Source organism: Humulus lupulus, chromosome 6, assembly GCF_963169125.1.
Source record: "Humulus lupulus chromosome 6, drHumLupu1.1, whole genome shotgun sequence".
Lineage (NCBI taxonomy): Eukaryota > Viridiplantae > Streptophyta > Magnoliopsida > Rosales > Cannabaceae > Humulus > Humulus lupulus.
Genome location: NC_084798.1, coordinates 202132881 through 202147012, shown reverse-complemented (window position 1 = coordinate 202147012; position 14132 = coordinate 202132881). Strand labels below are relative to the sequence as shown.

Below are 14132 nucleotides of genomic sequence, written 5' to 3'. Positions count from 1 at the left end.
ATATGACAATAAATCCTTGAAAATATTAATTAAAACTTAATTAATTTTACACTTTAAGATTAATAAAATGATATTTTTGAGCACTAATCAAGATCCAAAGTACTTGGAAGGGGCTGCTTTGATGTTTTCTTCACTAATGGAAAGAAAGTGACCCTAACTAATGTTTTCTATGTTTCCGATATGCCTAGAAACATTATGAGTGGAAGTCTATTGAGTAAATCCGGTATCAAAATGTAGTTTGAATTCGGTAAACTCACTTTGACTAAATTGGGCACTTTTGTGGGAAAGGTTTATACATGTGATTGAATGATCAAACTTTGTGCTCTTGATAGTGACAATAATGATATGACATCTAAATCTTGCAATGTGATTAATTCTAATTCTATTACTTTGTGGCATAACAGACTTGCTCATATAGGTTATATCACAATTAAAACAATTGTTAAATGTGGATTGATTAATTGTGATGTGAATGAGCATGATAAATATGAATTATGTGTTAAATCTAAAATGGTAAAGAAACCTTTTCAAAGTGTTGATAAATGTTCAAATACATAGTGATTTATGTGAATTGAATGACATGTTGACTAGAGGAGGAGACTTCATGACTTTATAGATGATTTCTCTAGGTATACTTATGTGTATTTACTTAAGAGTAAGGATGAGACATTTAATGTATTTAAAATCTACGATGCTGAATTAGAAAATCAATTGGAAAGGAAAATAAAGACTCTTAGTGAATGCATTTCAAATAATTTCAATATGTTGTGTGAACAGCATGGAATTATACATGAATGCACTGTACCATACACTCCACAACAAAATAGAATAGCTGAAGGAAAGAATAGGACTTATCTAGTGATGATTAACTCTATGCTTTTACATGCTAAATTGTGTTATAATTTGTGGGGTGAAGCTTTGATTGCTGCGTGTCATATATTGAGTCGAATTCCTATGAAAAGGAACAACGTGTCTCCATATGAGTTATGGAGAGGAAAGAAGCCTAACCTATGCTATCTTAAAGTGTGGGGGTGCCTTGCTTATTGCAAGAGCATGGAGCCTAAAAGAACCAAGTTGGGTCCAAGGGCCATAAAGTGTGCATTTGTTGGCTATGCCTCAAATAGAAAGGCCTATTAGACTTGGAGTCTAATGTGATAATTGAATCAAGAGAAATGGAGTTCTTTGCACTACACCAAAATACCCCTTTTGTACGCCAGTCAAATGCATCAGTCAACGCAGTTGACTGATGCTGTTGATTGAGAATTAGCATTTGTGGTAGTTGGACACTGCCACAAATGAAAGGGTATTTGCGTCAGTTGTAACACTGACAATGTTAGTGGGGACCATTAGCATCAGTGCCTAACTAACGCTAACGAAAGATTTGCGTCAGTGGAAGGGTGCCGGGGTTGATGATAAGCGTGCTGAACGCAGCTCGTCCTAAGCGAGCTGAGATCAACTAATTAACCAGAGGGCTCGACCTAAGCGAGTCGGGATCAGCTAAATAACCAGAGGGCTCGGCCTTAGGGCGCCGACACCTAAATATTTGTATTATGGATTGAGTTATATGTTTGAAAGTATATGTTTATCGTTTCCTAGCTTAATACTTGTATTCTACTGATTAATTGAACTAATTGGATTGAAGTTTATTATATACTCTTGTTGCTGTCTATGCTTGTTGATTATGGTTTTCTTGCTGAGTCTTGGCTCACGGGTGATACGTGGTTCAGATAAAGGCAAAGGAAAGTTGGACCAACCATGAGTTGGAGAGCTTTGGGGGTGGAGTGTGCATCGATATCTGTTCGACCGCCACGACCGAGGGATTTACAAGAACTATAGCTCAAACATGTATTTTGCCATTTAGATTGGCTATAGCTGTATTAACTTTTGAGAGTTGTTTCAGCCATGTAAACCTTAATTTTCGGGATCTTGTGTATCAACTTTTATTTTAATTGAAGTTAATCATTTTATGATCAAAATCTTTTAGCCCTAACCTGTCAAATGACTTTAGAAACACATTTATGTTCAAACGACCTGATTAACAGGTCTTGCACTATTTTAAACACACAGTGTAACAGTTTTGGTTACCTAGGGCATTACAAAGGCATTACTTGAAATGGATCCCAACTTTGAGAGTGAGCAAAAACACTGCATGAATTCTAAGAGAGCTTGAGCTTTGCAAGTTCTTCATCTTTACAAGTGAGACTCGTAGTATAGGGTTAATTAATAACTTGAACCTCGTAAAATATGGTGTTCATTTTCTCCTTTTTGAAGCTTTTATTTCATTTTGGTACTTGACAAAAGGTCAGTCAACAGTTATTTTACGACCCGAGGACAAATTCCTGAGAGGATGACAAATATTTTATCTAAGTCTTCATCGTTCTCGAGGACGAGCGAAGACTTGGGGGGAAAATGTTATCCGTGTTTTCACCATTGGTCATGTGGCATAAATTAAGATGCTGTTTAATGCTCCATGGGAGCATAAGTCAAGTTCTCATGTTCATTATCACCACAGGAGGAATATGTCATCAATGATCATTACTTCCTGAGAACCTAGTTGGAGGATGACTCTCTAAAATCCCCTCAAGCCGTGACCAACTTACCCAAATGTTAGAGAACTTCCTCCGGAGGAGAAGAATAATGACCAGGTATCAGCCAGAGAGGCCCTCTAGATCATAGACAGCTGTCTGACAACCAATGGCCATAGATCGTGTTGTCGATTTCGTATAAGAGGCAAATTGGATGTCTCACGACCCCGCCTAACATGGGGGAACGTGCAGCCACCACCCAGACAATGTCATAAGCACTTTTCCAATAAAGTTAATGGGTTGAACATCCTCATATTGGGCGCGCTTGAGATACACTGGGGCTCACCAGCCTATTAAATAGAAAATATGCATTTATGTAATGATTAACCTAATTAAGAGATGAATATTTGTAATTAGCTCCAATTAATGAGCTTAACCTCTTAGTCACCTATAAATAGGGCTAGGACATTACTTGAAATGGATCCCAACTTTGAGAGTGAGCAAAAACACTGCATGAATTCCAAGAGGGCTTGAGCTTTACAAGTTCTTCATCTTTACAAGTGACTCGTAGTATAGGGTTAATTAATAACCTGAACCTCGTAAAATATGGTGATCGTTTTCTCCTTTCTGAAGCTTTTATTTCGTTTTGGTAGTTGACAAAAAGTCGGTCAACAATTATTTTTATAAAATGTTAATAATTTTTTTATAACTTAAAATATATTTATATTAATTTTTTCAATTGTTTGGGTAGTAAAAGTGCAATATTTTAGCAACTTTTAGTATTTTTCCTTAAAAAAAGAAGTTTGAGTATTTAATTGCTAAGTTTAGCAATTTTGGGTATTTTTCTATAGAAGAAATTGGATATTTAAATACTACATTCTACAAACATTAAGTATTTTGCGGCAAAAATCCCTAATAAAAACGCTCAAAAAACAACTATAAAAATTAATCAAGACAAAGCATCTCATTATAAAAGTATACAGATCTCTTTTCTTGTATATGAAGATCCAATAAATGGTATCCCACAGGACAAAATATGCACTGATCTATGGGTTTGCATTATTCATCTTTTTCTTCCTCTGATAATGAAATTAAGTACTTAATTTATAAACTTGAACAAACTTAGTTATTAGACTAGTCTTGCTATCTGTATCTCTTATACATATACATATGAATAGTGTAAGATTTATAATGGGACTGAATCTATCAACAGCGCAGCAACACTATCTTTAGTTACTTTTCCAACACGTGTATAGCCATCATCATCTTTGTAGAGAAGATCAATTACCCTTGAAAAATTAAGAACACGAACTAGGATAGAAGAAGGTACAGCAGTTGGCCTAATAAACTCTTCGTTTGTTTCTTTCCATGCATTAACAACTTGCCTATTGAGTTCATCAACTGCCGCTTGTTCGGATACACCATATTGGTTCATGTAGCATTCCACCGTAGACATTACATGATCTCTTTCTTGCTCAACCTGTGCAAACAAAAACTACGTGTGTATATAAATATACTAGATACAAATAACGTGCAATATGCATATTTGTTTAGTTTTATTTATAAAATTTATTAATTATTTTTATTAAATTTATATTAATATCATATAAATTTTAAATAAATATCTTATTTTAATTAAATAATTTATTTATTTTTGTTTAAGTTTATGTTTATTATAGTTTTTGATTTTGGGGTGACAACAAGAGATTATATATTATATATTATATGTTTAATATAATATTAAATATTATACATTGCTAGTTTTTTTGAAAAAGTAATTTCTTGCTAATTCACAATATATTATATTATATGTTTAATATGATATTATTCTAATAAGTGAGTTTAAGTTTAATTAAATTTTATTTAAGTTATAAAACATATGATTTTATTATTTTTAAATAATTATCGTTGTAAAATATCTCAAAAATATCATATTTTAATTTGTTTAATTATTTATTATTTTTAAATAATTATCATTGTAAAATATCTTATTTTAATTTGCTTAATTATTTATTATTTTTAAATAATTATCATAGTAAAATATCTCAAAAATATTATATTTTAATTTTTTAATTATTTATTTTATTTTATTTAAGTTTAAGTGTTTACAAACTACTGTTAAATATAAAAATATTTTGTTAAATATAAGAATATCCCGTTAAAGTTAACATTAAAAAAATAAAAAATCGTTAAAACAAATTTTTTTCGTTATCTAGACACTTATTATATAGAAGAGATAGATTTATATATGTATGCGTAGAACAGGAAAACTACGAATATATAAATACTATAAAGTGTTGAGCAAAAGAGATTTGAGTTGTTCAAGAAAGCTTATTATGATAAATAGACGACTTTTAATTGCGGCATAAGTACCCAATATTTGAGTTTTGTACGCGGCATAGACCCAATGTTTATTTTTAGTGGCAAAAGTACCCAAAGTCAGTAAAACTGTAATTCCGTCAGTCTCCTCCGTTAGGCAGATACGTGTCACGGTTTTATTGGTCCAAATCATAATTATTTTTAAAATATTATTGAGTTGGACCAATCACAAAGTGACATGTGTTGGTCCAATCATCACGAAACGGAACCTAACGGAGGAGGTTGACGGAATTACAGTTTTACTGACTTTTGATACTTTTGCCACTAAAAATAAACATTGGGTTTATGCCGCGTACAAAACTCAAACATTGGGTACTTATGCCGTAAATATCCCTTATATATTTATATAGATACATACATAATTCTACCACGAATACCATAAAGTGTAGTTTGCAGGAGGTATATTTTACCTTGTGAGAAACTATGTCGTCCATGAACCTAGCAATGATAGTGGAATTCCTAACAATCTTTGGGTCTTTCGACAGCCACTCCAAAACTTCATTTGATACAATATCTTTGATTCCGACAAAAGAGTTAGCTATCAACATAGGATAACCACTTGAAATTAGAGAAACGCTCAAATGCTCATCGAAGCTAGGGATGTGTCCTTGGTTCAACCATCTAGCTTCCTCAAAATAAGCTCGAATCAATCTTTTCATCTATTAAATTATTAAAGAAATATGTGAGCATGTAAAATTTATAGCCAATAATATTAATAATATACAGCAAGTTTGGTAAAATTTTTGTTTTTAAATTTTTTAAACACAAAAATAGAAATATTATTTTATTTTTATTTATTTATTTTAAAAAAATAAAAATATGTTTGGTAACTATTTTTGTTTTTTATTTTTAAAAACAAAAAATAATAAACGCTTTTGATAACTTTTATTTTTAATTTTTGTTTAACAATATGAGTTGATAATTTGAAGAAGAGAAGAAAAAAAAGAAAGGAAAAATTGAAAATTGTTTACAAAAATTTTGAAAGTGAAAAAGTTCTATTTTCAAAATTTAATAAATTTTAATTAAAATTTTAAAAAATAATAAATAAAAATAAAGTTTGTAAACATATTTTTTATTTAATTATAAAATTTTTAATTAATTAAATAAAAAATTATATTTTGAAGTGTTACCAAACAAACAAAACGGTAGTATTAAACGAAACAAAATGAAAACTGAGAATTACGTACGGCTTCTTTTGCATAGTGAACTTTGTATCTATCATCCTTTTCAAGTGCTTTGGCAATTTCATCGTAACAATTCAAAAGTGCCTTATAATATGCTTGCAAGTACTCTGGAATAAGTTCGTCTATAAAATTTATGTCCCATCTGAAAAATAATACGCATGTCAAGCATTGAGTTTACATATGTAGAGAAGCCATTCATCAATAATAACTATATGATAATCAAAAGACAATTATGTCTAAATAAAACCTCTCAATTGCTTCAGTAAGGAGCTCAAGTTCTTCAATGGTGCCATATGCATCATAAATATCATCAGCAGCTGATGCCAACGCAAGGACTTTGGTAGTAATATTTCTTGCAAGAGAGTATTTGGGTTCAAAATACACTCCACATATCCAAAGGTACACCTCCACAATCCTGTCCCTTGCAAAAGGGAGTTTGTGTCTAAAGTCTAGTTCTGTCCATCACCTAATTATGAGAGAGAGAGAGATATGCTTTATGAACCCTGTCGTAAATCAATCATGCATGACCAAATTATACATTCAATATAATGAGGTATTCAGACCTGACAATTTCACTAAGCTCCTTTCTGTGTATACACTGTAGTAGATTGAAATCTAACTTTGCAAGTTCTAGCAAAGTTTTGCTATGGGAGGCGTCATTTTCGTAGATTGAAATGTAATGCCTAGCATACAGCCTTTCTAGGCTCTTTCTTAAAGGCCTCTCTAAGGCTAGGGATATTTTATGTGATAATGGATGTTCTTTTTCATTTACCATAAGCTGAAGGTGAGTGGTAGTGAACGCAAGAGCTTCATCTAGTATATTTTCTCCAACGTAGCTCAAATGTGAGGCCTCATACAAGCTAAGCACACCGAGGATGTCCGTTGCTAAGCTTTCCTTAAAGTTACCATTCTCCTCTGTGAACTTTTCAAATATATCTGCATAATTTATAGAAAGATTAGTTAGTTATCGCATATATATTCTACCTGATCCAATTAAAAATACATTATGTAGATTAAGTAAGTATACGTATATAAGTATGGAATTGTTTTTTGAAACTTACTAGATGGCACATTAAAACCATGTTGTCTTAGTATTCTAAACCGAATAGACGCATCGTATAGATCTTCATTATTGTCGTTTTGATCAATGCTATTCTCGTAAATGCATTCTAGCATTTTCTCTATTTCACATTCAAAATGATACGATAATCCCAAACGTTCCACTGCATCAATTAAATTCAGTTGATGAATTTCATGTGCAGATTCTATGAATATCTCTTTTCTGACCACTTCTTTTAGTTTCTGAATTTGCTGCAGTATAGACTCCTGAGTTTACATAATATGTGATTCATCAATACCAATCTCATTGTGGTAATTATATAGTTCAAATATATAATTGAATAGTATCTGCTAGCTAAAATAAATTGGCATACAAATAATAATAAAAAAATACTATGAGTATATACATATATTTAATTGAATGGAATGGTCTTACCAAGTTTTGTTCTAAAATATTATAATGGAAGAATTGCTCGCCCCAAACAGAAGGATGATAATTTGTTGTTGGTCGAACGATTTTGTGTATTTTGTCATTTTGAGATGAAGCTAATAAGACTTGGCTTGACATGATTAATCTCTTTCGGTTTGAATTGTTTACAAGAATGAAAGACAATGGCATTTATATATGGTACGAAAAAAGAATATATGTACATTTTTCTACGAAAAGAACTATAAATGTATATTAATTATGTACCAATCATCTTATGCACATTAAAAAACGTTTTTAATGCTACATGTGAGTTCTTACATAGACAGTGGTGGGGGCCCCAGTACGTAAGTAAAATATTCCTCCTCAGTAGGTTGGATTGTGACTTTTGAGGTTCGAAATTTTGGGCAATTTATAGATATATATTTATTTTTGTTGCCAAAAATGATGTTTTTTTTTTCATTTCTATGAATAAAATATTAATATATTAAATTTATAAATAAACATTAATATATCCTTCTTATAATATTCGACCTCAAATTTTCTGAACCAATAAAATAATAATTTTCCTCTTGTTATTTATTATTTTTGACCCATTCATTTAAACTTTTTACTTTACTAGAATTTTTGAAAATGTTAAAAATAACATTTATTATTTTAAATAGTAAAAAGAGGTCTCTCTATCTATTTTTGTAAGGACACAAATAATCTTACTTAAAATATATTTAAGCAATTTATATTAACATTTAAAAAAAAAACATTCCTAAAACATATAATCTAAAAGAAATAAGATATACATAAAAAAAATAAAAATCAAATAAGAAACAAAACTTACCGTTTTATGTCATAAAACCTTTTTCTTTCTCAAATCTCTAGGAAGAGCAAAACTGTATTCTGTGAAGTATATTATGTATTAGGAGACATATTATGTACTGCCAGAACATATAAATCCACCAGTTACATTGAGAAAAAGCTTATTATTCTGCGATTTCAGCTGTGTAGTTCCATCATATGGAGCTTTCCAGGTCATTAGTCATTATACTTCAATATACACATACATACACAAATATGCATCATTAACTCGTTCCAAGAAAACAGCATTAGTTTTTTTTTTTCATTAACACAAATATGCAATATCGTTTTTTCTTTTAAAAATGCCTCATATAAAATTTCACTCCGACCAAACGTGGATGAGATCAAAGGACAAACATGAAATATGTTCATAGGGCCAATAGAATTGAAGCAATGTAAGAAGGGGGACACACAGAGACATATATCAGCGTACCAAATAGAGTTTTAGTTTTGTTTTAGAACTGATATTTGAAATTAAAATCAGTTTTAGTCACCATGCCAAATAGTTTCGGGACTTAATGCAAGTTTTAATAATTTTTTAGTTGTGTTTTAGAACTGATTTTGGAACTCAGTTTTATTTGATATTAATATTTTTGAAATCATAGGATTCTCATTATAGTCAATGTCATTTTAATGGTTTATTTATCATTTATATGGGATCCTTTGTAGTTGAGTTGTATTTATATGTACGTTCTTCTTGGATTATTTTCTTGAAACATCCTTATAATATTTAAAATATTTTAATGCTATTCTTGTAAATATGATGATAGCTCCCCTAGTGATTCAGGAAGCAAATCTTATATTATTGACTCTCCAACCCTTATCATTTGAAGAGAATAATAGGTCATAATATATCCACCGCTCGTTTCATGGACGTTTCACCTCCATTCCTTATCATTTGAAGAGAATTATAGGGTACAACATATCCACCACTCGTTTCATATTTGACATAAGCTGAGCAAGAAATAATGCCTTCGCAGAACCAGGTGCATATTTTAAGGGAGTCCAGTACAAAAATCTATAAGAGTAATAATATGTGCCCCAAAATATATATGCATCTAAATATTGCACACATGCTATTATTGATGCCATTTTTCGTCAACTTAGAAATGGAGAGCAATTAAACAAAATATCGAAGGAGGCAAAACAATAAGAGACATGATTTTTACGTGGTTCAGCACTTAAAATCTGCCTAGTCCACGAGTCGGTGTTATTCAATTTTTGGAATTCTCTTAAAGCTTTTTTAGAAGCAATTTTACAGAGTCTCCCCAATACAAATTTCTCTGTTTCCACAAATGAATTGATCCACGCTATTTATAGAGTGGTTTATCGAATATCTCCCATCATATTTCGGGGAGTTATTATACAAATCGCAAATTAAATATAATTAAATGCATATAATTACACAATACTCGCATAAATCCCACGATATTCGGGATTTATTAACAAATTACAATCAATCCCTTATATATAGGGATATTCAAATAGTAACTACGTTCACATTTGTCTATTGACCTCGAATGAATGCCTCCGAGATCGGTCATCCACCACAAGCTCATCAACTTGGTTTACCTCGGTCTTAGCAAGAAACTTTATCGAGATCATCTGTAGCGCCCTGGTTACCCCATAACAGTTACAGTGAACGGTGAACTGGAAATTTAACTCGCTACCCGAGTCCTTTGGTTAAAAATGTGCTTCTAGTGTTATTAACTAGCTAAGGTGGAAAACCAATAAAAAGGAAATGATATATTTTATTTAAAACATAAAACTGTTCATGGGCCCATCAAACACATTTACAAGTTATTTATAACTCAAAATGGTCATTATCGTTTCAAATTTACAACCCGCCGACCTAAGCAGCAAAAATAGGGTAAACCCCCTAGTTCCTCTGAGAACTCCTTGGCCGTGGTGGTCAAGCGACCGCATATGTACACAGCACCACCTAAGCTCTCCATTCAAGGCTGGGTGAGCTTTTCTTTCCTTTTACTTGCACCACATAGCACCCATGAGCCAAAGCCCAGCAAGAAAACACAATAACACATGAATATAATATCAACAATGATCATAATAATTATTCAGGACTTTCAGTCCAAAACAGATGAGTGATGTTGACGCCGTTTTTCGCCAACAGATAAAAGAAGAGAGCACGTAAACAATTAAAGACAATGGCTAAAACAAACAAACGAGTCAGACACGCGGTTTTTACGTGGTTCAGCAGTTAAATCTGCCTAGTCCACGAGTCTCTGTTATTAATCTCAAGATTATCTCTGAACAATCCTTTAACATGAATTCTCCAGAGTTTTCTCTCAAGAATCAGAAAATCGGTCCTCTACAATGGTGCATCACTTCTCTATTTATAGAGAATGATGCATAATACTATCCCACATATTTTGGGTAGTTACTCTTTTGTGAATAAAAATAAATAGCCTTAAATGCCAATAATCAGATATAGAAGGAAACGTTCCCCAAAGATCAGGAAACGCATAACTGACTAAATAATATCCCACGATTTTTGGGGATTTACATCAATAAATGAGGGTCATATCCCATATCTACAACACTTGTAGATATTCAAGGTAGCCATTGCGTATCTCCAAGGCTTCACGTCATTGTGCGAGCCGCTGACACTTCCCGAGCTGACATTTCTTTCGAGATGGCATATCGAGCTCGAGATCCCTGCTCCGAAGTTGCTTCTGAAGATGAGGGGCTCACAGAGCTATCCTTCGAGATCGAGATCATTTCGAGGTCACCATATTCGAGGTCTGTACCATACTTTGCAGGCTCCGATTTACAATCGTAGAGCATACCCTTAACCCTCACGAGACCATTTAATGCGAACTCAGCTTTCGAGGTCATATTTGCTACGGCTCGAAATCTGGGTATAACATTTTGCCCCCTCAAAAGTATTTGTTCGAATCCTAAGAGAAGGAAACTTTTGAACTACTCTTTTCGGGAACCATACCGTCACACTCTTAAAAACGGACACGTGCCAGATGGGTATTGCTCACTTTAGGTACTTGAGTACCTTGGGAACATGCCCACGATCGTTCGTCTGACAGCTTTTCGGCGCTATCTTATCATCGACTCCCCTCCATTCGATCTGTTGAGGATTTCAATCAACGTTCCTGATTAATTCAGTTTTCCCACCTATTTATGCAAGACTCCCTCTTCGTCTTCTTCACATTTTCTCATCACAGACCAGAAAAAAGAAACACTCCCTAAACCTCTTACCACAGTTTATGCTCATTGCATGTTTTCCAGGCCGAAGAAACAAAAGAATCCTGGTTTGTACGACTCAGTGAGTTCTTTCCTGCAACCTCTTCTCCACTCGACGATTTCGCTGCACTCCCCATTACTGTGTAAGTACGCCATTTTTGTTGTTCCTTTTATATTGTGCTTGCTGTGTATGTTAGTTTACGTTATTAGCATGATGCGATAAGAGGGTTTGAACCGATAGGTTTTTAGGCTTTCTGGATTTTCACTCTGGAAGTTCGTCTCTGGTTTATATTCAGATTCAATCGTTTGAATGTGGTTTCAACTTTCTGGGTTTTGAAGATTTTAGGCTATGTTTCTTGTACACCAAGTTTTCGGGTAAAAACCCTTATTCTTGACAATTACACGAAACCCGAAAAAGCCCTTTCCTGGCTAACCGCCACCTTTCTTTCCCTTGAACTTCGGGATTTTCAAAAAATCATCCACGTTCTTTTTCTTCCCTGTGGAACACGCGCTCTGACTCTTTAGTGAGGGTCTTAATATTTAGTTTCTTGCCCTTAGTTATCCGAGCTTATCTTATCGAGTTCGTGATCCTTGCATGCATGGCCCTCACCATTTTTTCTTTCTCGTTAGATGTCACAGAATCTGGAAAGACGGTGGGGGTCATTACGAGCAATCCCTTACGAGCCCAAATCTCCGAGCCCGGAATCGGTCTTTGTTCGGAACCAGCGTCGGATTAAAGAGTACGAGATCGCACGCGAGCAAGAAGACATCCGAGCCCACTATCGCCGCCAGATTGACGAGGTCATCGAAAAGAAGAGAAGGGTCCTTCGGGAAGCCATCTTTCCGGAGCCGAACCCCGGACCTAGGCCAGTTCCCCTCGACCCCGCGTTAAAAGTCACGGTAGCATACCATCCGGGGGAACTTCAGTTTTCCTTAATGGCGGAGCCTTCGTCTTCGCAGCCTAGGAGGGAGATGTTTGAAGCCGAGTTCTACCAGAGCTCGGTTACCACCTCCGACCAGATAACTGACATCCTGGCCCTTCATGGCCTTAGCTCGTTGGACACACTGAACTGCCGAGCTCCGACAAGACATGAACGGAGCTGCTTCGCTCCTGGGGGCCGTGATTCCAGTGTGAAGTACGCGGCCTGGAGCCAGGAACACCTAAAGGCAGGAGCTTTGCTGCCCCTGAAGTCCTTTTTCAGAGATTTCACCGATTTCGTTGGGTTGGCTCCATTCCAACTCAACACCAACTCATACAGGGTGCTGTCTGCCCTGAGGTCCTTATTCCACGAGCTGGGGTGGATAGGACCTTCACCCCAAGAGATTTTATACCTCTTTTGTTTGAAGAGTAATCCCTCCCGAGCTCGGGGAGGAGATGGTTTTTACTATCTTTCGAGCTATCCCAAAGAGACAAAAATCTTTGAAGACCTTCCGAACCATCCCCCTGACTTCAAAATGGCTTTTTTTCTGGACAGACGGTCTGTTCCCGTCTCGACATCGTTCGTTTAGGCGAATTCGTAAGTATTCTCGTTACTTTCTATTTTTGAGCTCGAATCTTTAGTCCTTGTATCCATGTTTAGTTGAAGTGTATCTCGCCTTTCAGCTAACTTTCAGCGTCCCACCCCCGACGAGACAATGAAGGAGCACAGAGGGAGCCTGCTCCGACTCCCTTATGGCAGGAGGTCTCTTTCATTTCTGTTACATGAGGACAAGCTTCGAGCTTGTGGCTTGTTGGGACAAGGCCAGTCAACCTCCGACTGGTCCAGTAAAAAATACGAACGCTGGGAGGAAGTGCCTCTGCCCACAGGCATCCTTCCCCCGAGGAGGGAAAGGAAAGCATCTCTCCCAATTCGCTCGAGAAGTCCGCGGTCGGGGAACGAGGCCAATGATGAAGCCTCGAGCTCGGACTCCGGTGGAGGTAAAACCCTTCCTACTTCGCGAATGTGGTCCCCCACTTTATTAAAACACAGGCCCAATAGACTAGTCTCGTGCCCACAGGATAGATACCACTTCTACATATGGAGTTGGGTAGATGACTGTGTCCATAGGTTTGACAGTGGGCTCGGGAAATACGACACTATGTATACCACGGACGAGATGTGGAATGGGATAGCTGTGCAGTATGGGACCAATGATTATAGGGACCTTTCGAGGTTATCACCAACTTATAGGGAAGGCCCTCCCCCCGCCTCTTCTGAAGACGGGGGAATTTCATGGTCCCCAAGCTCAAGCTCGGGGGAAAGTTCCAGTTAGGTTTTTTCTTCAACTGGTTTACACCTTTTCCCAAAGTTATTATCTTTGTTTAACTCACTGTCATTATGCAGGTGCCATGAATCCCGACCTCGACGCCGTGCTCTTTAGTGATGGGGGAGCTGGCGCCCAGAAAAGCAAACGCCCGAGGATACCAAAGAGGCCCGATCGACAGTCCAAGGTACCTAAACGTCACGAGACGACTCCCACGGCCCAGATCACTGCGGACACCTCCAAGGA

The 14132-nt window shown here is 35.4% G+C and overlaps 1 protein-coding gene and 1 pseudogene across 1 annotated transcript; both read right to left on the bottom strand.

Moving 5' to 3' along the window:
• Window positions 1-3711: 3711 nt before the first annotated feature.
• LOC133785863 (alpha-humulene synthase-like) lies at window positions 3712-5563 on the bottom strand. Its single transcript, XM_062225081.1, has 2 exons — window positions 5315-5563; window positions 3712-4005 (listed from the first exon to the last, which is right to left on the bottom strand). Exons 1-2 carry the CDS (start codon window positions 5561-5563, stop codon window positions 3712-3714), a joined length of 543 nt encoding a protein of 180 aa, XP_062081065.1.
• A 673-nt stretch (window positions 5564-6236) lies between these two features.
• LOC133782977 (germacrene-A synthase-like) lies at window positions 6237-7763 on the bottom strand (annotated as a pseudogene).
• Between the last annotated feature and the right edge of the window lie 6369 nt (window positions 7764-14132).